This window comes from Aspergillus versicolor (assembly GCF_001890125.1).
Source record: "Aspergillus versicolor CBS 583.65 unplaced genomic scaffold ASPVEscaffold_2, whole genome shotgun sequence".
Lineage (NCBI taxonomy): Eukaryota > Fungi > Ascomycota > Eurotiomycetes > Eurotiales > Aspergillaceae > Aspergillus > Aspergillus versicolor.
This window is the reverse complement of record NW_024467525.1, coordinates 2,627,409-2,649,355: the sequence shown is the minus strand read 5'-3', so window position 1 is coordinate 2,649,355 and position 21,947 is coordinate 2,627,409. Positions and strand designations below refer to the sequence as shown.

The window sequence follows — 21,947 nt, the reverse complement described above, 5'->3', positions numbered from 1 at the left end:
TCTAGAGAACTGGATAGGCGACAGGGGGCAGTGGCCATTTAAATCAGGCTGAGCCGATTGCGATTCAGTCCAGCTGACCCCCATGACTCGATCTTGATTCAAACCAGGGCTGATTGCAGGGACAAGCCATCAGCGCAATGCGAGGCCTCACCCTTGCGGTGTCGTCTCTGGGCGCTGACAGGGTGGAGCAGTGGCGAGACCAATGCATGTCTACCCAGTAAATCTGCGCAAGATAGAGTTTAATTCCAGCTGCGAACTACTGTCAATTTGATTTGTTCCCTTTACCTACACGATGATTCGTGTCCGATCACAAGAAGCTCTCCCAGTGAGACGGTGACGCCGGGCTGCAGGATATCCCTGTCCAGGAAACTCTCTATCTCACCTATGAGATTTCCTGCATTGTCTAGTTCAGCATTTGGGCTGTGGCGAGTGCATTTCATGACGTTCCGAAAGGCCGAAAGGACAACAGTAGCTGGATTCACGCCAGACTCCTGTTCTCGGCTGTTTTCACCACCACAGTCCAAGTAGTAAAAGGCGCTGGACTGGTGATTTTGTCAGACTCTGTGTCTCGAGATGCCTCCAAAGTCAGAACGTGTTTGGGCGTGGCTCACATTTCGACGCGTGGTTCGGGGCCTGAGAACTGACATGTCTGATTTGGGCAGCGCCTCTCCATCCCATGATTCATTGAAGGATTTGCTCTGACCCAGCTCATGGCGTGGTTTGTTTGTGAGTACAGATCAAATTGTAAATAAACAACTCTGCCCTGGGGATGCACCGTATGGTGGCGATCTGGGCTTCGACAGCCGGTTATCCAGCCCTGTGCTCGCCATTCGTCTGCATAATATATATGTTAAACAAGATAATGCAATGATTCATAATATGTTACTCAAGTACGGCTGAGGGATTGTCTGGAAAAGTATTATTTTACTGGTATACTTAATCAGGCCTGTTTAAATAAGCCAGGATCTTACTATAATAAAGCCTGTAATACCAATATTACATGTTTAAGCAGGTTCCTTAGGTCCTAGATATATGAAATTAATACTATTGAAATTCTGGGAGAATGTAGGCTAGGTCTAGGGATTTTACTATTAAGAATACGGGCTTGGTTGGGTTAGAAATACGTTGGCTTTTTCTATACAATGTAGGCGGTTTACTGCCCCTTCCACCCCTTTCAATACAATTGCCCTATTATAGACGATTCTGTGCAACACACTTGATGTTTTTCCCCCTCTATACAAATAAAACGGAACAAACAATTAGTCGTCCTCAAATGAACTCCACCGAGTCCTAGCTGTCCAGCCGGCGTCTGATGTCCCGAAGCCACTCTCGTAACGACCTGCTGCTACGGGTAGGCTCGAGGCGTTCTTCAAGTACAAACCCCGTAAACTCATTCTTTTGGAAATTCTCCGCGTATTCGCGCAGGCCGTTTACCACACTCTCAATCCGGTCCGTGATAGCCTCAGCGACGGATGAAAAGGGGAGTGAGTAGGCGCCCGTTCTGGCTGTCATTTCTATACTGTCAAGATTCCCGAACACATAAATACCTGTTGTCGACCGCCTATTAGCTTCGACTACTCCAAAGTGGCGGGGATAGACTACTTACCACTTGCCAGTACCCCGTCTAGACCATCAAGTATGCCGCGGATATCGTTGCGCGTGCGAGGATTCGCTTCCTGGAGACGGTTACGCTTAGGCTGCCCAGTCGCTATGGGATTGGGCTTATTGACATGGTAAAGGTCGATATCTTTGACAAAGGCCTCGAATTTGTCTCGACTCTGCATGATCCTTTGTCGCATTGCAGCTGCGGCTCCTTGTTGGGTTTTCTCGTCGATGCGGCGCCATTTGTCTCTTATTTGGTTACCCAACTGGATGAAAATAGGGTACGGGGTGAGTGTTTTTCTCGGCATATTTATGGCCTGTTTAATATGGTGTCCCTGGATAACAAGAACAGAACAAGTTGCTGCTGCTGCTAGGGTCAAGATGTCGATAATCCATGTGGTTTATATAGCTGCTCAACCGGCCGAGACTATATGGCCATCGAGAAGAAGAAAGGAACAAAGAAACAAAGGAATAAGAAAGTGTAAAGAAAAGGAAGGAATTATATAACGAATAAAAACAATGAAACAATGTCAATATTGTTCATCACTACACATAACAATATAACAGTAAAAGAAGTATATTACCAACCTGATATATACATAATCAGTCAGGAGTAAAGGAATTACCTAGCATTCAAAGCAGGAAATATTATGAATGGCCGCATTGTGTCATCTCAACCTTGAAGCTGAAACAACAGGAGGAAACGCCTTCTTTTGGACCACAGTTCTGTTGTGAGTAAAGTAGCAAAATGCAGCCCCATACTGAGGCAATGCAAACTCGCCTACAGGTTACTCTGGGAGCATAGAGTTGAAATGACATGCAATAACTGAGAAGATAGACTTGGGCAAAACATTGATAACATATTTAACTTAGCAACGGTGAAGGTATCTAACAATAAGCGAATCTGGAGGCTAGAAGGAGATTGTCTCTGGATAGCCCTTGAGATGAGTATCTACGCAACTAATATATTTGTCGGAGGCGAGTTCGCTGGCGCCTTCTGGTGCGAGAAGACTCAAGCTCCACAGCCCGAAAGGGCCTGGAGTTGCCCAGTGGGTCCATGCTTGTTTTGATACTATCCATCGCATTGCTGAGCATTGTCTCATACTGATTCGCAGCTCCAGGATCCCTGTGGGTTAATCTAGTGATTTCTGCCGCCAGTTAGTGTGTACTTGACTAGTAGTATAAACAACAGACTCACCATTCGATAGAGTCACCTCAAGCCCCTCAATTTTCCTCTGGACTTCATAGAACCTGTTAGTGTCACCGTAGAGAAGGCGAGCATTTGAGGCCCAAGCCTCGAAGAGCCTTTGGTACTCGGCTAAAATGTCTACCGTAGCTCTCCTGGCGGGGTGGATGAGGTTTTGCATGTCCTGGAATTTGCAGGTAACCCTAAAAACCGCCGGGCGGAAATTCTGGTCATACTCGCACGAGATGTTAGCTGACATTTTGCAATTAGGTCTCGCTGGTAGTTGAAGATGAAATAGGTATATTCAAGATCGAGACTTGCTAAGAAGAATGTACTTGCTATATAACCGCGTCCAGATAACCTCTGAAGGCTCTTTAAGCGCATTGTTCTACGAATTTTCAACAAACAAAGAGACAAAGAGAAAGGAACAGACAAAAGAAATAAGTTTCAGTTTACAGTAATAGAACACAAAGCAAATGGAGCCAGTCCACCGTGACCTAACACCGGATCAATGATGGCTGAAACGATTGTTACACTTCTCCATAGATGGGAAGTCATAGAATACAGAACCCAATTCCTGCATTGTAACTGTTGAGATGGAGTTATCATAATTCATTTTGTCACCATGGGGTCACAGTGATGATGCTATGCGAAGTTATTCGTGTCGTACTTATTTACTTTACTTTTGTACTGCAGAGAATTGCCACTAAAAGCATTGGGCACCACAGCAAAAGAAATTCAGTATCCATTTTTAATATGCAGTAAAGCCGAAATCTGGGCTTTGCAGCCAATATTTAGAAGCTACAATATACACTAGACAATACCTCTATTCAGGGGAAGAGGACCTAAGCCTGATGAGTCCCTTAACAATGAAGTTGATAGTCTATATTTGATCACCCTGTGGATCATGAAGCTAGATACCAACCGCCAATTCTACCCTAGACCCAGATGTGGCTTGCAGTCTATTTCGATCCTGTGACAGAATCTTGAGTCAGTCGAACCCACTCCCAGGCGATGATTGTGGCGTCTGCACTGACATGAGCTGGAATGCGCGACGCCCCTTTCCATTACCTGAACGAATCAGTGAACTCTGCACCGGCCTCGTTCGGACATGCCGTCTTGCAGCATTCGTTATAAGTAGAAGGCTTTGGCTGCATTGCATCTGTACCACCCTTGCAGCTTTCTATTCTACAGTTTCTGGAACATCCTGTGCTGCTGCTTGCAGATCCAATGCCGCTTCATGAACAACTCAACCTACTCTCCCTGGTAGAAGATATTCGCCAGGCAGCAGTAAAGGATAGCAGTAGCGGTCGCTCGTCACAGTCGCATTTCCATCTTCTGCGCCTCATCGACCAATTGAGGCTTGCTGTCGAGACACCGACAGACACTGTTCTCCGCCTGATCTACCAGGTTCGCCTTACACCCTTGACTTGTATTGAGATCTAATTCTAATCATCCTATAGCCACCCCAAAATGCTGCCCTGCGCACATTAATCGACCTCGGAGTCTTTGATCTCCTGGTGAGCCACAGTCCGCGCGGACTCTCAGCATCGGAGCTATCCGCGTACACAGGCGCCGAGCGAGATCTGACTAGTAGGCATCCTATGGCATCACTGTCCTACCCACTAAGCAAAACGCAGAATCTAATCCATGACTTCATCATCAGCCCGCCTCATGCGCGTCGTCACAGCCCTCGGACTATGCGAGAGCCAAGAACCCGAAATCTACTGCCCAAACCACCGGACAGCGGCCCTAACGCTGCCAATTGGCAGAGACGGGATACGATGCATGTATGTCCAGTTACACATTTCGCCACCACCCCAGATCAGGTTTCACCGCCGGATACTTTATACTTTATACCTGTAAGCTGACACACGACATAGATACGATCTGACGATGCCCACGCTCGCGCGATTGCCGGAGTATTTCCGCGCACACAACTATGCTATCCCGAAAGAATACGCCGGCTCTCCGATGCGCTGGGCCACGGGGCAGAGCCAGTTCGAGTGGCTTGCTCAGCGTCGCCACCAGCAGGTCCTCTTCAACTCGTACATGAGTAGTCGGCGGCAGGGCAGGCCAAGCTGGTTTGATGTGTACCCTGTAGAGAGGCTGGCTGCTGCCTCTTTGGACGAGGAAGACGTCTTGGTGGTTGATGTCGGGGGAAACCAGGGACATGACTTGGTTCGATTCCGTGAGAAGCACCCGGATATTCCAGGCAGGCTTGTTTTGCAGGATTTGCCAGCTGTTGTTGCGGGTCTTGAATGCGAGGGGGTCGAGGCGATGGGATATAGCTTTTTGGATCCGCAGCCGGTAAAGGGTACGTCTGACATCGTTGCCCTCATTTATAAAGACAGTTGAGAAAACTAATTCAACAGGAGCCCGAACATACTACTTCCGGGCCATCTTCCACGACTGGCCGGACGAGGTGTGTCTCAAGATCCTCCGCAACACAATCTCTGCCATGGACCCGGCCAAATCCCGGATCCTGATTGTGGACTTTGTCCTCCCTGATACGGAGACGCCGCTACTGCAAGCCTCGCTTGATATCCAGATGATGAGTATCGGGGCTGGTGTTGAGCGGTCTAAGCGACAGTGGACAGAGCTGCTGCGAGCCGCTGGGCTTGGAATTTGGGGGATCTGGAGCGCAGGGCCTGGGATGGAGTCGGTCATTGAAGCTGGCCTGGGAAAGTCAGATCAGATGTGACTTTCTGATCCTTGGTTTGGGGAAGGGTTGGGCGGTTGATTTGTGGCGGCTGATATGTCATATTTGAGATTTGAGTGTTGAGAATGAGATACTCCTTGCTTTGGCGATAACGGTTGGGGAGTTGATATGGTCGATGGCTTGAAATAAGAATATGACATGGTATAAATATTACTCACTCTTGTTGACACTGCACTAGGTAGCGTGGCTGCAAACTGCTGCAAGTCCGATTTACGATATGTCAAATGCACGGATCTGCGGCCGTTTCGACGAGCATGCACTCTATTTCCGCGTGGAAATGGACTGTCAGATTGTTGATTCCATATCTGGTTGGGTCATTCACCGCAAATCCAGGCGCTACTTTTGATTATCATTGCTTGGAGATTCTCTGACTCTATCGTTCTGCAGGCGGATCGTCGTGAAGACAGTCAGACTGGCCTGGCACCCTCACACACCAAGAACGGGAAATCCAGGGTATCGCCAGGTTTCTGCCCTTCCCAGAGCTCTACTGACTTTGCTAACGTCCATCCTACAGACACCTTGACATCCTGAAACCCAACTTCTTTCATGAGGTCCTCCATCCACCGTGCCGGAATCCCGTGCCTTTCAACACCGTCCAACTTGTTCGGCGGATGAAACTTGATTGCCTCCGACCCAAAGTCTTCAAAGTCCGTCAAGGCAACCCGACCCCCGGGTGCTAGACACCCGAGCAATGTTCCCAGGAATGCCCGGAGATCGGGAACATGGTGCATGACAAGGTGCGAGAGGATGAGATCGAACTTGCGCCGTCGGCCCGTTGGGTAGTTACTATCGAGAGCGGGAAGGACGGGATCCTCAGGGTTGTCGAGGAGACGACAAATTGGGACGACGTTGTGCGGGCTGTTCCGCGGCCCTGCGGCAGTCTCCTGGCATGTGGAAGTGTCTATCTTGGCCTCTAAGGTCTGGATCATCCCTTGTGCTGGATCGATGGCTACGATTTCACGGACTAGCGGTGCGACGCGGAGAGTGAGGAGGCCTGTACCGCAGCCTACTTCAAGAACATCGAGACCGGCTTCTGAGGTGGATTGTTTGCGCTCGGCAAGAGTCTGGATGATGGGTCTGATGCTGTCGAATGCAAGGCGGGTCGCCTTCTGGACCGATGGATTCTTATCCCAGTTGGCGGCTTCATCGTTGAAGCGCTCGTTTCCAGCGGAGGCCATTGTCAATCGCTGATCGTCGCACCGTATCACCGTAGCAATGCGTAGGAGTAGTGCAAGAATTGGATCAAGAATTGGACATCTATTGATCCGTTCGGTAGTCGGGAACTTCTCGTCGTGGCGAGCGAGCGGGGTTATAAAGTGAAGCCGGAGAACAGCCGGACCTCCATCACGACGGCTCCATCTCCTCCCCGGATTTTGCACGCAAACGCAGACCTACTCGTGATGCCGTCTGCGAGCTCATCAGCCCTGTCGCTCGCCTTCCTGGTGGCCGGCTATCTGAACGCCCGCTGCACGACAGCCCCGAACCAAACCAGCGTCCTCCATGGCACTGACCGCGTCCGCTTCTTGACGACAATCCCATCGGTACTCTCCACGCACATATCCAACCTGGTCGTCTTATACCATGCCCTCGTAACGCTCTTCTGGACTTCCTCCCCTTCCGACCACGAGATCATCGACCGGCTGTGTCCCTATCCAGACCACCTCAACGCCCAGCGCGTCACCTGGAACCCTCGTACGGTCGGATATCTCTCGGTCCTCGCAGTCGGCGCCTTGATCCGACTCAGCGCATACGGCGGACTCGGGCGCAACTTCACGTTCCAGCTCGCGAAACCCGACAGGCTGATCATGTCGGGGGTGTACAAGTATCTACAGCACCCGAGCTACACGGGGCTTGTGCTGGTGCTGCCGAGTTTTGCGGGGCTGGTTGTGAACCGGCTGGATACGCCAATCGCGTGTCTCATCCCGGAGCCATTATTGACACTATTGAGGGACTGGGAGATTGTGTTGGTGGCGATAGCAGCCGTGATGCTAGTCCTCACTTTAACAGTGCGGGTTCGCGATGAGGAGCGGATGTTGAGGGAGAAGTTTGGCAGAGAGTGGGAGGAGTGGCATGCGAAGACGGCGAGGGTCATCCCGGGGGTGTTTTAATTCATAGCAGTGATTATCGTTTAATTGACAATAATATTGATATTGAAGCTAGATGAGCATAATTGATGCAGATTAACCGTCGGAGTTTGTCCGGTGACGGCTTCACTGCAGCTCCCAACCTCCTCTTCCTCTTCCTTCTCCCACTCCTTTCCTCTCCATCTCCATCTCCATTCCCATTATACCCCTTACCTCAACCCTCCCGCCCTCCGCAATAAGCAACATCGCCAAAATGGGGCTTATCGGTCGCACCCTCAAGCTCTCCACCTACACGGGCCTGGCCTCGGTCGGCGCTTTCTTCGCCTACACGCGCAACGACCGCTTCGAGCCCATGACCACAACCGACTCTATCTTCAGCCACCCCTTCTACCTCAAATTCAACCCGTCTAAGAATCCAACCACACATGATTTCTGCGTCCGCCGTGTTCCCCTGTCCGAGATCAACCCATCGCTACTCGAGAAGAAGGGCAAGCTCGTCGAGGCGTTTTGCGCCGGTGTTTGGAGCGGCTGGGGTACGTCATTGATCTTTGTGGAGATCATTACATCGCGAATTGAATAGAACCGAATGAAGATGCTAACGACTGACTCAAACAGGATACGCATTCCAACGATCCTACCTCTCCCGCAAGTACGAAGCCGCCGACACCGCATCGCACCTCTGGTCCAACGAGCAACTCTCAAACTCGACTTATGATGTTGGGACCTTGATCACCGACCACTTCGAAGTCGTCGAGAAGACATCCGACCGCATTGTCGTTCGCTGCGGCGACTCGCCCCGTCGCCAGGACGTGCGCGGCTCCGACGGCCTCTTTGAGATCTCCGCCGTTGTCAAGCCCGAGGAGGGAGTCGCGGAGTTCGGTCTCAAGAGCTGCTTCTACCAGGGATTGGGCAAGGCTGAGGGACAGCCCATGCCCCCGCATATTGTTTGGTTGCATCAGCAGTACACGAAGCTATTGGGGGAGACGGCCTTATACAAGGTTCGGAGGTAGACGGTGGTTTGGCAGTGTGATGGGCCTTGTATATATGCGATACGGATATGATAGCGGGTAATTGATGGTGTTTCATGTTGGTTGTAGGTGAGGATCAGCCAGACACTTTTTCCAGTAACAGGTAGCCAGCCGCGTGAATATATTTGCGCCTTAAATTCTAACACGGTTAATACGGGCATCAATCCGTATCGATCCTTATGTGACCATATTTTTGCAACCCATATTATTATCTTAACATACCCGGCTTAATGCGCAGCATATTGGCGTATCTCCTACAGCTACAGCTGACAGGATATACGGTATCTGGGTCGGCACCACAACTAGTCCAGGGTCTGGAACTAGGTTTCCGAGGGGAATATCCAAACTCAACGTTTTTAATTCCATCTCCATTAGGGGTGACGGAGCCGTAACTTAAGGGTTCCTGTTCCACTACCACTTGTCAAGGGACGGAATTCGAAGATGGAGCGGTGCGCATCTTCTCCAGGATAGGCTCGCCGCCAAGATGAAGCCTGGAGGTCCGTGAATGAGGACGGCTGAATCTTTTGGTTCGTTGGGAAGCGGAAAGCTCTGACCAGTGGCCAAGGTGATGCCTTCAGATCGGCTCTAAAAGGGAACTCCACCAGACGGGCTGATACCAGGCAACCAGAGCGCTGCCTGTTGCATAGATTATCTCTCGATCTGGACTCGAATGCCCTCACCATATTCCCGCGTTTGTCTTCGAGCCAGAGTGGAATATTGGTACTCTCGAACAGCTACTCAGCGGAAAACATTCCCGTTTTCTGCTGAAATGAAGGGCCATCCTCGGCCAGCCCATGTGCGCTGGTGAAAAGAAGCTAAGAAGAGTTGGAGGTTGTGAGATTGCCATCGACAAGACAATACGAGAACACCGCGAATGGCGTCCCTTGCAATCCACTCTCAGGCACCAGGCACATCAAGGGTCTCAACCTTTTTTAGCAGACGAGAATCATTCGCCGGTGAAGGGCCGTCAAATTGGTAAGCCCCAGCAGACCCTGACCCACCTCGTGTTTGACTGGATCACAATCTCCAACAACAGACCATCGCCCTTGGCATTCCCTTTTGTAGATACAAGGTGCGAGCGAAGAGAGCAGTGGGGGCTCGTAAACTCGAAGCGAAGGAAGTGCGAAAATAGAGACACGGGTAGAAGATGGAAAGTGGAAAGTGAAACAGCCCTATATAAACCATCTGTGAGCCGCAACTCCATCCAGTTCTTTACCCAGTTCTATCTGCATTCCCTCTCTCGCTCTTTATACCCACATCCCAGCCGCTAGTGCTCCCACTGTCCTTTCCGATACCTTAATATCCCTCATCATGCGTGTCTCCGCTGTTGCCCTCCTCGGCCTTGCCTCCGCCGCCGTTGCTGAAGTTAGCACCTGGCAGGATGTTCTGGGCGACGTGCCCCAGTGCGTGAAGACGTGTCTCGATGACTTCTATACGAACATCGGTTTCGAGGAAGAGTGCGGCAGCCCCGACGAGGCCACCGTGGACTGCCTCTGCGGTGTCCAGGACACCTTCTCCAAGGCCCAGTCTGAGTCCAGCAAGCTGCAGTCTTGCTTCAAGGACGGCTGCGACACCAAGGACCTGACCACCGCCATCAGCAAGCTCACTGACTACAACGAGCGATTCCGTGACTTGCAGAACCAGTGCAAGTCCAGCGACAGCAGCAGTGACAGCAGCAGCAGCAGCAGCGGCGGTAAGTTTCTATCCCTTCCATGGATCTCATCTAGAGAATTGCAGGCTAATTGACCCTTCAACTGTGTAGATGACACCGGCGCGGCCAACTCCCTCATCCCCAGCTATACTATGCTCGCCTCTGGCGTTGTCCTCCTCGCTGCTTCCGTTCTATAAGCTGATTCACCCTCCTGATGTTGGGCATCTGTGTTGTATATATTATGGATTAATCACTGGGCTTTGGTTGGAGCTGGGTGGACAGATCAGCACGAAGATATTTGGAGTGAAGATCTTGGACGGCCATTGACTACCGAGTGACATTGTATCTAATTCTTTAATTCTACTTAATATCTGTTCAGTTATCACCGAATTACTCGCTTAAAAGAAGTTTTCTGGCACATCGACATGGATATTCCAATGTGACAGCAGTGATCGACGGCATGCTATACTCCTCGCGGTAAAGAATAGTCGTGATATTCAGGGACAAACATGGCGCAGCATCATCAGATCTAAGCCAAGACGACTATCAATAATCCAAGCCTGCCAAGCTTTACAGCACGACATCGGTTGTAACCTGGGGACTACCAGCCCAATTGTTATCTGCTCTTGGCTGTTCACGATAATTGACTGGGCCTCCCACAAGCGAGCTTGGTCTGCAAGAAAATACAACAAGGAGAGCAAAAGGCAATCGATGCGGGGTTTATTTGCCAATCTGAAATTAGAAGGCTGAATATCTAATGATGGTGCCGTTGGAACTATCATTGTACTTTTTATATCCCTTGTGGATATTGTTCCCTTAGCTTCTGGTACTATGATTCATGTTATAACAATGTCAAAAGTCCTCACGATTCGACGCCTTCCTCGGCGACCGCGCAACATGACCCTGCCCAGTTGGTGGATCTCCCATCGTGGCGTTTACATCTTTCTGCGAAACAAACTTGGACCGTCCAATCTTCGCCTCCCCCGTGGAATGTGCAACATCCTCCTCTTCTAAAAGTCCGTTCCGTAGAGTTTGATATCGCAGCAGCGCATACCCGGTCGCAATAACGCCGAAGATACTCAGGAAGGCTGTATTTCGGGTAGACCTGTTCGGCATTCGTTCATTTGACGTTAGTTGGGACGATACAACGATTCTATGGACTGATCTCACCGCGCTGGGTTCGCTGGCTTCGAGCGTGTTCCAAGGTTTAAACTACCGGGTGGCATTTTTTCTGATATTCCTGTGTAGATAAGAGTTCGTTCTTTTAGGCGTCTTATATCTTGTTTTTGGTGGTCTCGCCACGATGACGCCAGGATGAGATACTTACATAGGGCCTGGGCCGGTCCAGCCCATGCAGATAAAGCTATTGTGAGCATCTTATCTGATTCGTCAGCTCGGAGTTTTAATTATTTTATCTGTTTACTTCGAGGTCAGAACTACAATATACAAAGTAATAAGCTCAGCGAATCAGGGATCCTTGATTCTCATTGTAGGAACATAAATACATACCCTAATCAAAGCTCCTTCCTTTGGTGAACACTGGCAAGCCTCGATCGTGCCTTCCTTTTCATCTCTGCCGGTGGAAGTTTAATTAAGGGAAAGATCAGCCCACAAGGCCAGTCGCTCCTTCCATTTCACTCGTGTCTGTGGTTGTGCCTTCCTAATAGATTTACTAGAAACCCTCCCTAGCAAGGAAACTACGATGGAGCCCATTGTTCCTTCCTAGAAAGAACTCTTCTGATTTCCAAATTAGGATGTTCGGGTATCATGATATTGTTCTGCAAGGAACCTGCATCCGCTCTCAGTTCCTCCGTAGAAATGATAGCTAATGGCCAAGGATAAAAAGTTCAATCGTCTTCCACCCTTTCAATCTTCAAATACAGCCCATCCTTCGGTCTCACAGAAACAATGCCAACAGGAACAATCTTCTCCAGCGGTCTCGCCAGTTGAAACCTGAACCTGGAGACAAAAACCGCAACTAGCGCTCGCATCTCTGCTTTCGCAAAGTTCTGTCCGATGCAGCTCCTGGGGCCGTGTGAGAAGGTCAGGTTGGCGTAGTTGCTGACCATTCCTCCATCGTTGTTTGCTTTGCCTGTTTCAGGGTTGATCCAGCGCTCTGGCTTGAATTGGCCGGCGTCGGGGCCCCAGAGCTCGGGACTACGGTTTAGAGCGTAGGGGCAGAGTAGGACCTGTGTTCCTTGGGGTATTGGGTGGTTTAGGATTGTTGTTGGGGTGGTGCAGACTCGTCGGATGAGGGGGACGGGGGGGTTGAAGCGGAGGACTTCGTTGCAGACTGCGTTGAGGTAGGGGAGGTTCTCGAGTATGTTTGCGAGGGTATCGGATGCGGGATCTTGGTTGAGTAGCGATGGTATAACCTCTCGCAATTCAGCTCGCAGTCGTTCCTGCGCATCCTTGTTCTGGGCTAGGAGGTGGCATGCCCAGGTAAATGCCGATGCCGACGTTTCATGCCTACACCGTTTGTTAGTAACCCTAACAGCAAACAATATGGAACTACCTGAACATACCCAGCAGCGATTATTGTAAGCAGCTGCTCAACCAACCCTTCAGCCTCCCACCCACCTAACCTCATCATCCTCGATATCAAATCCTCGCCTTGCCCACCAAGCCGCCGAAACTCATCCATCTTGCCCGTCACCAGCCCCCGACAAGCGTCCCTCAGCGTCGCACTCGTAACATAGATCCGCTCATTCACCCTCCACGGCAACCACTGCACAAGCGTCCTCGGCAGGACCCGGTTCAGCGCCATAAAGACATCCTTCTCCGGCGCCCAGGTGAAGATCTCCTGATACGTCTGGAACAGGTCTCTCTCCACCCCGTCGCTGCTAAGACATCCAAAGTCCCGTCCCAGCGCCGCAAGACCAATGATGTCCATCGTCGTCCGATTCGCCCACTGGTTCAGTTCCTCGACTCCGTAAGTCCCACCATGTATAGATAAATCAGTGGAGGAGGAAACCCTCCCCTCAAGACATTTAACAAACTCAACCCCCTTCGCCCAAAACAACCCATAAAAAGACCTGATATTCCGCAATGCATAGATAGGTGTCATAGCCTTGCGCTGGAATCTGTGCTCCTCGCCCTCTGAGATCGTAAGCCCGTTCCCCAGGAACCGCTGGATAACGGAGCGTTCGTTAGGGTGTTTCGTGTAGGCATATGTATTGTGCACTAGGACCTCGGCGATTGCTTTGGGCGATGTAACCAGCAGTCGGTCTTGGTTTAGGATGCTGCGGTAGGTTATTAGTCCCTGGTTGGGCGTTGAGAGCATCCACTGGAGGTATGTTGAGCCGAGGGGTTTGCTGTAGGGGGTTGTATGTTGGCCCAGGAGAGGGATTTCGCCCTACAGTTTGTGTTAGTATTGTCCTCTTTTGGGCTTCGTGGGGTAGGGAGGTGGTAGGTACCTTTGGTCTGGGGAGGTGGCGGAATGGGCTGTAGAAGTAGGGGTATATTATAGTTAGGTATGTGAGTAAGAAGAGGAAGTTGAGGACGAAAAAGGCGGCTGCGAGGAGGGCGAGAGAGACTCGCGGGTCGGAGGTGGCCTTGTCATGTTGGAGCCAGGATAGAAGGTCTGTTGTGATAGTCATCGGGGGTGTCCATGCCCATGTCCGGGTGATATTCCGAGGCGCAGAGGTAGATCGTTCCGGATGTCGATGATTTGGGACTTTTTTCTTTAGATTATGGAGGAGCTAGCTTGATGAAAGACGGAATTTTCCAGACCATGGCATTCATAGATATAGGCATTCTCCAGTGGTGGTAAAGTAAATGCGGGCACAGCCATATATATCCAAGTCCGATCTTCAAGGCATCCCTCGGCGAGAACAAGAATACGGCATACGCATCGGAGATCCCTCAGTAGTTTAGTCCCATGATACAGCTCAAAACATAAGCGGCAAGCGTTATAGAGCCCAGCTACAGCAGTAACCACGAAGGACCGTCACAGATGTTGAGTCTATACCCCGAGTCAGGCCTGCTGGCCAATCAGGACCCGTTGATTTATTTGACGGAGGTGGTGTGAGATCGGAACGTTGTCTTCCTTTCTCCTCCATCTCCGCATCGCTGACACTCCGTCCAGGCTGTGGATCAGGCGTATTGAGCCCGTACCGGTCGATCCGCCCCGAACGAGGGCGTAGGCTGCGTCATTCTGGGATGGAGAACGGTGTCAGCGGCGGCGACTCAGTGGTGAAGGTCTGTCTGGACAGCTGGGGCGCTAGTGGATTTAGCGTGCGAGCAATAAGGGCCTCGGTCCGAATGTGAAGAACGGGTGTCATTTCAACTGAGTCATTATGGAGTGCGAGCATTATTCCATCAAATGTAGCTGAGTCTGGGTAGTCTGGGTGGTTTGATCCGTGGTCCTGAGGATACTCTGTACTATACATGATCCTACTGCAGCTCTTTAGAATACTTCCTCGAAAACATGCCCATCGCCAGCGTCGTAAAGATAAACTTGTAGTTCGGATACGTAATCGCGCAGCTCTTGTTGAAGATGCCCTCAATCGCCTCAGGTAGCCACTCGCCGTTAGGCTGCTGGCGGTCCATAATCAGCTGGACGCCCTTCTTGATCGGGTCCACGAACGGATAGTCCGCCTTCATAAGCCCAATGAGCGCAAATGAGGTCTGGACTATCTGCGAGCCGGTGGGATGCTCGATGTACTGTACTTTTTCGCAGCTCTGTGGGCTGTTAGTAGGAAATTCTGTTGCGTTTGAAACGGTCCTTACCTCGAAGCTTTCAGACCACCCGCCGTCACTATGCTGCTTGGAAATGAGGAACTCGCATGCCCTTCGGACATCGGCGCTGTTGTGGTAGGTTTCTCCTACTGATGCAAGACTCTCGAGTGCAAACATTGTGCCGTATGTGAAGCAGACTCCCCAGCTGCCGTACCAACTTCCGTCAGGGCGTTGAGCGGCCTTGATATACTTCAACGCGCCCTGGACGAATGACTGGATCTCAGCCGCTCGGTAGTCAGGCCAGTGGCTAGTGAAAAGAGAGATGGCAGTCACTACTGCTGTTGTACACTCGGGATAGTCGTACTCGATCATGATGCGTCCGAATACCTCAGCTGCGTTGAACATCTCGAGGTGCTCGCTTCCCCTGGTCGGCTCATATGATGAGCAGCCACCAGATGCGTTCTGGTATGTGAGAAGGGTATCGATTGCGTCAAAAATCCTTTGGTCGTCTAGTAGCTGGGGGTATCCTGGTGTCTTTTGCAGAAGGATGACTGACTTCAGTGCCTCCGAGATACAGTCACTAACGGGGTATCCCTGCTCCTTGTTACTGAACGTCCAGCCTCCTTTCCGTTGCGATCTGTAGCAGACTCCAGCGTCTTCGCAGTTCTCGCGGATCTGCTGGTCATCGAGGAACTCCAGAGCCCGGGTGAGCATGGGCTTCCAGCGCGGGTCTTCAGCCAGACCAGCTGCGTGCGCCGCCTGGATAGCAAATGCTGTATCCCAGCACATCACCCCGTTCGTTCCGTTTGCCAGCATGCCCTCGCTATTCACCCACAAGAAGTCCTCCAGCCTCTCGCGGTGCCGCCGAACGGAGTACGCATCCGGCCCATCCCGAATATAGCAGACAATAAAATTCATCGGCCCATTGACAGACGCTAGATCCGAGTAATCCGAATTCGCATCCTCCATATCAACAAGCCTACTCACCCAGTCCTCCGCCCGCTTCACCAAGCTGCGCGGCCGCAGATAAGGACACCAGACATCAGCCAGCACCCAGTTCACAGTATTAAGCACCCACGACTTCGGATGATAGTTATCAACATCAGCAATCTCGTTCCGGCACGACGCCCAGTCAATACTCTCCCACGGCTGCACAAACAACTCCTTCCTCAACTCCCTCACCACGGCCGTCTCAGGCGCCGTCCACTTCCTCGACCAAATCCAGGACATGGGCAGGAATACCTGACGCATATGCACCCACCACCGCCAGGGCGCAAGGGGCACCCAGTCCGGCAGCAGCCACGTCTCCGGCGGGACAGGGTTCACAATATCCCAATGGCAAACGCCGAGAATGGCAAGCCAGAACTTCGCCCAGTGAGGTGCGTTCACGGCGCCGCCGAGCCTGTGGAGCACGCCGCGCGCTTTCACCATGATGGGATGTTCTGCGTCTACGCCGATTAACCGCAGGGCTGTGTAGTTGAGGGCTGTGCCGAAGACGGTGCTCTCGCCTTCGACGTGTAGTCCCCAGCCGCCCTGGGGATGGGCGCGAGCGAAGAGATAGTTACGGATTTCGGTGCGGTAGGCGGGTGGGATAGGTGTGTTGGTTACGGTCCAGGCGATGACGAACCCCGGGAGTAGGAACATGGGTCCGCCGTATTCACACCCCCAGTTTCCGGGAGCGAGCTGGAGTTTTTCGAAGAAGGTGAAGCCATTTTTGACGGCGTCCAGCGGCGTTTCTGGCTTTGGGAGGGTGGGTTGGTTCTGCAGAGGTCAGTTGTGCCAGGCTACGACGTTGTTGTGTTGGAAGTATACCACAGGAAGCCCTAAGTAGTACTTATCCGCCAGGGTCTGCGGCCAGCGACGAGCGGCCTCGTCGTCTTCGAGATAGTGCCATGTATGCCGGCCATTCTCGTTTTTGAGTCTCCAGCGAGTCCGATCGAGGTTGTCGAGAAAAGGAGAAGGGGGGACGGTTCTGGTTACAGTGACGGTCGCCATCCTGACCAGTTTGCGGTGGACTTTGTTGAATTGGACATGGCTGCTGCTGGGAGCAAAGAACTATAAAGTCGGGGGTAGAATGATAACTACGTTGTAGAGATGAGCACAGCTGCACCCGCTAATCCGCGCTAAATCTGCCCTTCAGTGGCCTCCACACCTGCTGTCCCAGGCTCCATGCCTCGAGCTATCCCCACAGTTTCATCATGAGCGGAATCAGGGTTACGAAAATGGGTTGTGGTTCGTGAAGTGGTGTATCTTGTGTTCCAGGCTCCGTGCCTGGCCAAGATTATCTGACATTTTAGTGGCTTCTCCGGTGCCCCGAGATTCACAATTTGAGATCTGCATGCATAAATGGGGCCATAAAAAGTACTGTTGAAAATAAACTGGCACGTTGAAGAATAACCTAGGCATTCCATGACAGTCGCTCCTGCCTATTTTGCCGGCAGTCGTGCCTTCCTCTGCAATAATGTTCCCACAGGGAAAGCGCAACCCATTGCCTCTTATGTCCATCACACCTTCCTCGCTTCTGCCTCTTAGCACTACAGGAAGGCGCGATGGCAATTAAAACAAAATAGGACAGAACAGCCTGGTAAGATTCCTCCCGTCGCTACAATCAGTTGCTCGAAAGAGATTGCACCTAAGTACTTTTACCTGGATCGAAGTCGTTCGCCCATCCCCAAATTGGAGATTAACAGTATGGACCCTGCATCGAAGGCTTGCATATCTCCTTCACTACGTTGGCTGCTTGGGAAGACATTTGCTCCACATATCTCACCATATAACCAAGACTGTGGCTACTCCCATAATGCTGGCCAAAGGCCTCTACTTCAACGTCGAGCTATTATATCTCGTTAGACTGATTCGATATAACGATACGATAATGTTATCAGAATGTACATGCCTGGGCCAACAGTCTAGCCTTAACAGGGTAAAGAACGACTAATCAAAATAAAGGATGTTTAGCATAGTGCTGGTAGCCTTCACCCCCGTTTCGTTCTCTTTCGGTTCGTAACCCTATTCCAAGATCTCCTGTTGCTGCGTCGCCGTCTGAGTCTAACCCCCAAATTTCGCAGGATGGGCCGCATATATTGTGGCAGCACTGCTGTCCGTAATTGGGGACCGTAGACTGATGCCTGCCCCAGACAGTCCGTGTTTGATCGTCAATGCGCGCTCAGACTATAACTATTCGGGAGAACTGCAGTTGGATCCTGGGCAGGATTCTACGCGAATTTGAAGTCTAGCTGGATAATGGACATCCAGACGGGCCAATCCATCGCCAGCTGAACAGGACGTGAGATCAACGATGGGAAAGGGCTCGTCATGACGCCCACCGAGAGCACCCAGGCGCTTCAGAAAGTATTCCCCGCCCGTCAAAGACTGGTCTGCGTCTCGGTTTTCGACGCTGCGCCGGCCCGGCATGGGTATGCTGGTTATGATCTGCTTTGCTACATGGCGGTTCTTCAGCTAGGCATTTCTGCTATCCCGCTTGGGATATGGGGTGATTGGGGTATATTGCTTGTCACTGACGCTGGGATTATCCTTTCAATTACGACAGCTAGTCTTCCTCAATGGCAGCAGGAGAAGTGGTGTTGTCGGCACAATTCCAGCAAGTCCGTCATTCTCACTCGTGGCAACGGGTCTCAACATGCTATAGTTGTCGTTGGCACAGGCCAGGGATTAGACTTGGAAGACCTCGCTAGCGGGCCTATGGATATAGACGTATCTCGGGCGTCGGCGATGACGCCCATCCTCATGGCGCTATCCACGCTCTGGATAGTGCTCCTGATTGTGGCCGCGGTTCTTCAGCAGAATACTTGGTTCTTGCTGGCTACCGGAGGCCTCGGGATGTTTGAGATCATCCTGCTTGCAGGATGGCCACACCAACCAAAGTCTTTTGGTGTTCCACTCGTATTTAAAGAGGTTATAGGGGCGGCTGGAGTCATGGATACTCTATTTGCAGTAGAGCAGGCCTATCCTCGTACTGGCCAGGCGATGCTGGACACCTTCTTTCCGGGTAGGCTGTCCAACAAGGAAAGGGAGAGATGGGATGAACTCCGCCAGTTATCGGACACACTAGATGAGTCCGCGAGAGACTAAAGTAGCCCTGTCAAATTGGTATGCGTCTTTAGCCTAGTGTGTTGTGTCTGCAGCAGCAGCATCTGTAGCATCTATCGCATGCTGAATGTTCGAAGGTTGCAGCAAAACCATTGATAGAGACTCTGGGGGATACTTGTCAGTATTTACCCTGGTTTGGCCCCGTCAGACGGTTTCAAATAAATAATTCCCCGTCAGAGAAGCTGAAGGCTGGGGAGCTGGGCAGCTGAAATTCCTAGCGCTTAACGTGCGCCCCCACCTTCTCTCAGCTTTATCTTCACCACCAGCACCATCTCTTCCACCAATTCCTAATCCTGTACCACACGCATAATGGATCACGTAGAGACACCCCCAGACTCTCCATTTCCTCCTTTGCTGATTCCATGTCTCAGCCCGGAACCCTATGACGACCCCGACTTCCTAACGTATCCAGAGCGTGCAGGCTGGGACATCGACCGGGTACTAGCAGGAGACTTCTCCCAGCACGAGGATGCCGCATCCTTCCTCCAGAACTGGCTCTTCTTCGGAGTTCTGTGGGAAGTATTCGGTCCGATTGGCAGGGGTGCAAAGCACCACTACATCCAGCCGCAAGAGGGCTACCCGAATGGCACCATTACCCTCGCCTCGCTCGATGAACAGACCCTCCAGCTCATATCCTTCATCAACGCCACTTTACAAAGTGACAAGGAAACTGCGCATGCCGTTGGACATCGCGTCGAAAAGTGTCTCAGGACTGTATCCCGGTTCTGTCGTTTTACGACTTGTGAAGGGGACCCTCGCCCGGGATTCAGAGTGTGGCCTCTATCGCCTGAGATTGACCTCTCTATCAGAGCATTGAGCCAGCGGTTATCCTTGAGCTTTGCATCAGGCGCGATGAATCTCGTCTTTGGTTCTTCGACTGCAGGCTTGGAGTTCCCTTGCGCTTGGCTTCCGCTCAGGCGCATGCAGGAGGCTGGGTGGTGTACGAGCGAAGTCGCCATGGTTGGAGAGACGTTCACCTCTACGTCGGCGCATTATGCATCTGAATTGAAGCCCCCGCCTTCTTCAGTGGAGAAGGATCATTCCGAGTGTACGAGGAGCTTGTGTATGGCGCGGCAACTTAACGAGGAAACGTACCGTACAGCACATTGTCCTACACCTCATACAACTGCAGAATGTGACTGTCAGCACTATGGCCCGCAAATTGAAGACGTGGTAGCCATACTTGAAGATGGGTATATCCCGTTGCTATCCATCACGCCGATCAAGAAGGAACCGTATATCAAAGTTGAGGTGGAGCGATACACCGAAAATAAGCGATACATTGCCTTTTCGCACGTGTGGTCTGATGGACTGGGGAATCCCTCAGCGAATACTCTGCCCCAATGCCAGCTGCAGCGTATCCATGGCCTGTTAGACGATCTGGTATCTGGGATGCGCTCTATTGATCTCGTCAATAGGTTAGCCTTCAAAGAGCTCTGGAAGAAGAAGTTCCATGGGCCATCGCTTTTATTCTGGATGGACACCATGTGCATCCCCGTGGCAGAAGAATACCGCGAACTGCGCTCAAAGGCCATCAAGTCGATGAAGGCTGTCTATGAGCGGGCATTCCGCGTTCTGGTTCTTGATGCTGACATTCAGTCATTCCCTTCCAGTGACTATACCCAGTCATTCATGCGTATCCGACTATCCGCGTGGATGCGACGTCTCTGGACCCTCAACGAAGGAGTCCTCGCAAACAAACTGTGCATTAAATTCTCAGACGGATTCCTAGAGGTCCAAGAACGGGCAGAGAAAGAGCAGAAGGAGAATTATGGGTCTGAAATGGCCGGTATCAGTGGGTCATTTGGAACTCCCAGGCGCGATGCAGATAATTTCCATTGGAAATTCCGCCTCCTTCGAATCAATGTCATCTCAGAGCCTGATCCGCGCCTGGTAAAACGCACGGAAACTAGTATCACGAGTCCTGAAGCACAACGGTGCTTCGCGATCATGGAAGCCTTCAGTGCTGCCTTGTACCGCTCAACAAGTAAAGAGCGGGATGAAATGCTCTGCTTTGCAAGTTTGATCGGGTGGGACACGTCTTTGATAAAGGGGCTTCCATTCGAAGACCATTTGCAAGCATTGCTATCAACTGAGTCCCAACTCCCACAGGGTATGTTGTTTCTCGCTGGACCGAGGATGAGGCAGCGCGGTTGGCGATGGGCCATCAATCGATTTGGGAATTGCGGTGCAAATAGACTGAAAGTTAAATCTGACGATATGACCCCTGGTCTTGTCACCGAAGATGGATTTGTCGTTGATTACAATGCTTTGGTTTTGCCGGCGCATTATACAAGGGAGCAGCTTGAACGCGCAACCGTATCTGCCGAGCTGGGGAATGGGATGGTGGCCACATTCGAGATCATACGACATGATGAGGGCATAAGTAATGTCACAACAGAGTCTGAGTTTGAATCCGAGAGCTCTGATTATGACCAGCTGTACGTGTTGTTCTGGGATGCCATCGGGACCCTGGCCCCCTGGACTCCGATGCCGGCTGCAATCGTTTCAGGGCCTTCTAATGAGGACCTTGAGAAGGAAAATGTGGTGTACCGGTTTGAGTACCTTGCGTATCTGGAGGTGCTGGAGAAGAGAATAGAGGAATTGGAAAAGGACGATGAATCGGCTCAATGGGTGAGGAAGAAGTGGACTATTGGGTAGCTGTGATTAAATATTGTTATCAGCACATCCCAAATATATATGACATAACAATACTTAAGTGAAAGGTCCATTAAACAGTTATGCCTCTTGTTCCCAGGGTAAAAATTCTAATTCATATACTCCTCGGGTTCGGACATCTGGAACTTGCATATTTCATTGTAAATATACAGCATCTCTGTAGCTAGAGAGCACCTCATTGGCCAAAGCGGGGCAGATCACGTGG

At 51.2% G+C, this 21,947-nt stretch overlaps 11 protein-coding genes across 11 annotated transcripts; 6 read left to right on the top strand and 5 right to left on the bottom strand.

Moving 5' to 3' along the window:
- Positions 1–1,262: 1,262 nt before the first annotated feature.
- On the bottom strand, positions 1,263–1,986 carry ASPVEDRAFT_147974 (uncharacterized protein). The gene is made up of 2 exons (XM_040808141.1): positions 1,607–1,986; positions 1,263–1,547 (listed from the first exon to the last, which is right to left on the bottom strand). The coding sequence occupies exons 1-2, from the start codon at positions 1,908–1,910 to the stop codon at positions 1,291–1,293; spliced, it is 561 nt and encodes a 186-aa protein (XP_040664551.1). The 5' UTR covers positions 1,911–1,986; the 3' UTR covers positions 1,263–1,290.
- Positions 1,987–3,955: 1,969 nt separating this feature from the next.
- On the top strand, positions 3,956–5,665 carry ASPVEDRAFT_483993 (uncharacterized protein). Its single transcript, XM_040814000.1, has 5 exons — positions 3,956–4,198; positions 4,252–4,381; positions 4,455–4,578; positions 4,672–5,105; positions 5,164–5,665. Exons 1-5 carry the CDS (start codon positions 4,019–4,021, stop codon positions 5,490–5,492), a joined length of 1,197 nt encoding a protein of 398 aa, XP_040664550.1. The 5' UTR covers positions 3,956–4,018; the 3' UTR covers positions 5,493–5,665.
- Positions 5,666–5,917: 252 nt separating this feature from the next.
- Positions 5,918–6,688, bottom strand: ASPVEDRAFT_25636 (class I SAM-dependent methyltransferase; the record flags this gene model as incomplete). Its single annotated transcript, XM_040809800.1, has 1 exon — positions 5,918–6,688. One exon carries the CDS (start codon positions 6,686–6,688, stop codon positions 5,918–5,920), a length of 771 nt encoding a protein of 256 aa, XP_040664549.1.
- A 44-nt stretch (positions 6,689–6,732) lies between these two features.
- Positions 6,733–7,799, top strand: ASPVEDRAFT_484041 (methyltransferase family protein). Its single transcript, XM_040814001.1, has one exon. It carries the CDS (start codon positions 6,911–6,913, stop codon positions 7,616–7,618), a length of 708 nt encoding a protein of 235 aa, XP_040664548.1. The 5' UTR covers positions 6,733–6,910; the 3' UTR covers positions 7,619–7,799.
- On the top strand, positions 7,747–8,911 carry ASPVEDRAFT_38291 (uncharacterized protein). The gene is made up of 2 exons (XM_040811669.1): positions 7,747–8,127; positions 8,210–8,911. The coding sequence occupies exons 1-2, from the start codon at positions 7,848–7,850 to the stop codon at positions 8,602–8,604; spliced, it is 675 nt and encodes a 224-aa protein (XP_040664547.1). The 5' UTR covers positions 7,747–7,847; the 3' UTR covers positions 8,605–8,911.
- Positions 8,912–9,846: 935 nt separating this feature from the next.
- ASPVEDRAFT_38290 (uncharacterized protein) lies at positions 9,847–10,642 on the top strand. The gene is made up of 2 exons (XM_040811668.1): positions 9,847–10,315; positions 10,385–10,642. Exons 1-2 carry the CDS (start codon positions 9,934–9,936, stop codon positions 10,468–10,470), a joined length of 468 nt encoding a protein of 155 aa, XP_040664546.1. The 5' UTR covers positions 9,847–9,933; the 3' UTR covers positions 10,471–10,642.
- Positions 10,643–10,976: 334 nt separating this feature from the next.
- On the bottom strand, positions 10,977–11,542 carry ASPVEDRAFT_38289 (uncharacterized protein). The gene is made up of 2 exons (XM_040811667.1): positions 11,444–11,542; positions 10,977–11,378 (listed from the first exon to the last, which is right to left on the bottom strand). Exons 1-2 carry the CDS (start codon positions 11,497–11,499, stop codon positions 11,126–11,128), a joined length of 309 nt encoding a protein of 102 aa, XP_040664545.1. The 5' UTR covers positions 11,500–11,542; the 3' UTR covers positions 10,977–11,125.
- Positions 11,543–12,120: 578 nt separating this feature from the next.
- ASPVEDRAFT_80413 (cytochrome P450) lies at positions 12,121–13,872 on the bottom strand (the record flags this gene model as incomplete). The annotated part of the gene is made up of 3 exons (XM_040816858.1): positions 12,121–12,742; positions 12,799–13,628; positions 13,690–13,872. The coding sequence occupies 3 exons, from the start codon at positions 13,870–13,872 to the stop codon at positions 12,121–12,123; spliced, it is 1,635 nt and encodes a 544-aa protein (XP_040664544.1).
- A 796-nt stretch (positions 13,873–14,668) lies between these two features.
- On the bottom strand, positions 14,669–16,948 carry ASPVEDRAFT_123466 (terpene cyclase/mutase family protein; the record flags this gene model as incomplete). The annotated part of the gene is made up of 3 exons (XM_040806083.1): positions 14,669–14,956; positions 15,005–16,714; positions 16,766–16,948. The coding sequence occupies 3 exons, from the start codon at positions 16,946–16,948 to the stop codon at positions 14,669–14,671; spliced, it is 2,181 nt and encodes a 726-aa protein (XP_040664543.1).
- Positions 16,949–17,865: 917 nt separating this feature from the next.
- On the top strand, positions 17,866–19,507 carry ASPVEDRAFT_483980 (uncharacterized protein). Its single transcript, XM_040813999.1, has 3 exons — positions 17,866–17,952; positions 18,022–19,381; positions 19,435–19,507. The coding sequence occupies exon 2, from the start codon at positions 18,269–18,271 to the stop codon at positions 19,043–19,045; it is 777 nt and encodes a 258-aa protein (XP_040664542.1). The 5' UTR covers positions 17,866–17,952; positions 18,022–18,268; the 3' UTR covers positions 19,046–19,381; positions 19,435–19,507.
- On the top strand, positions 19,244–21,805 carry ASPVEDRAFT_38287 (uncharacterized protein). Its single transcript, XM_040811666.1, has one exon. It carries the CDS (start codon positions 19,373–19,375, stop codon positions 21,722–21,724), a length of 2,352 nt encoding a protein of 783 aa, XP_040664541.1. The 5' UTR covers positions 19,244–19,372; the 3' UTR covers positions 21,725–21,805.
- The last annotated feature ends 142 nt before the right edge of the window (positions 21,806–21,947 follow it).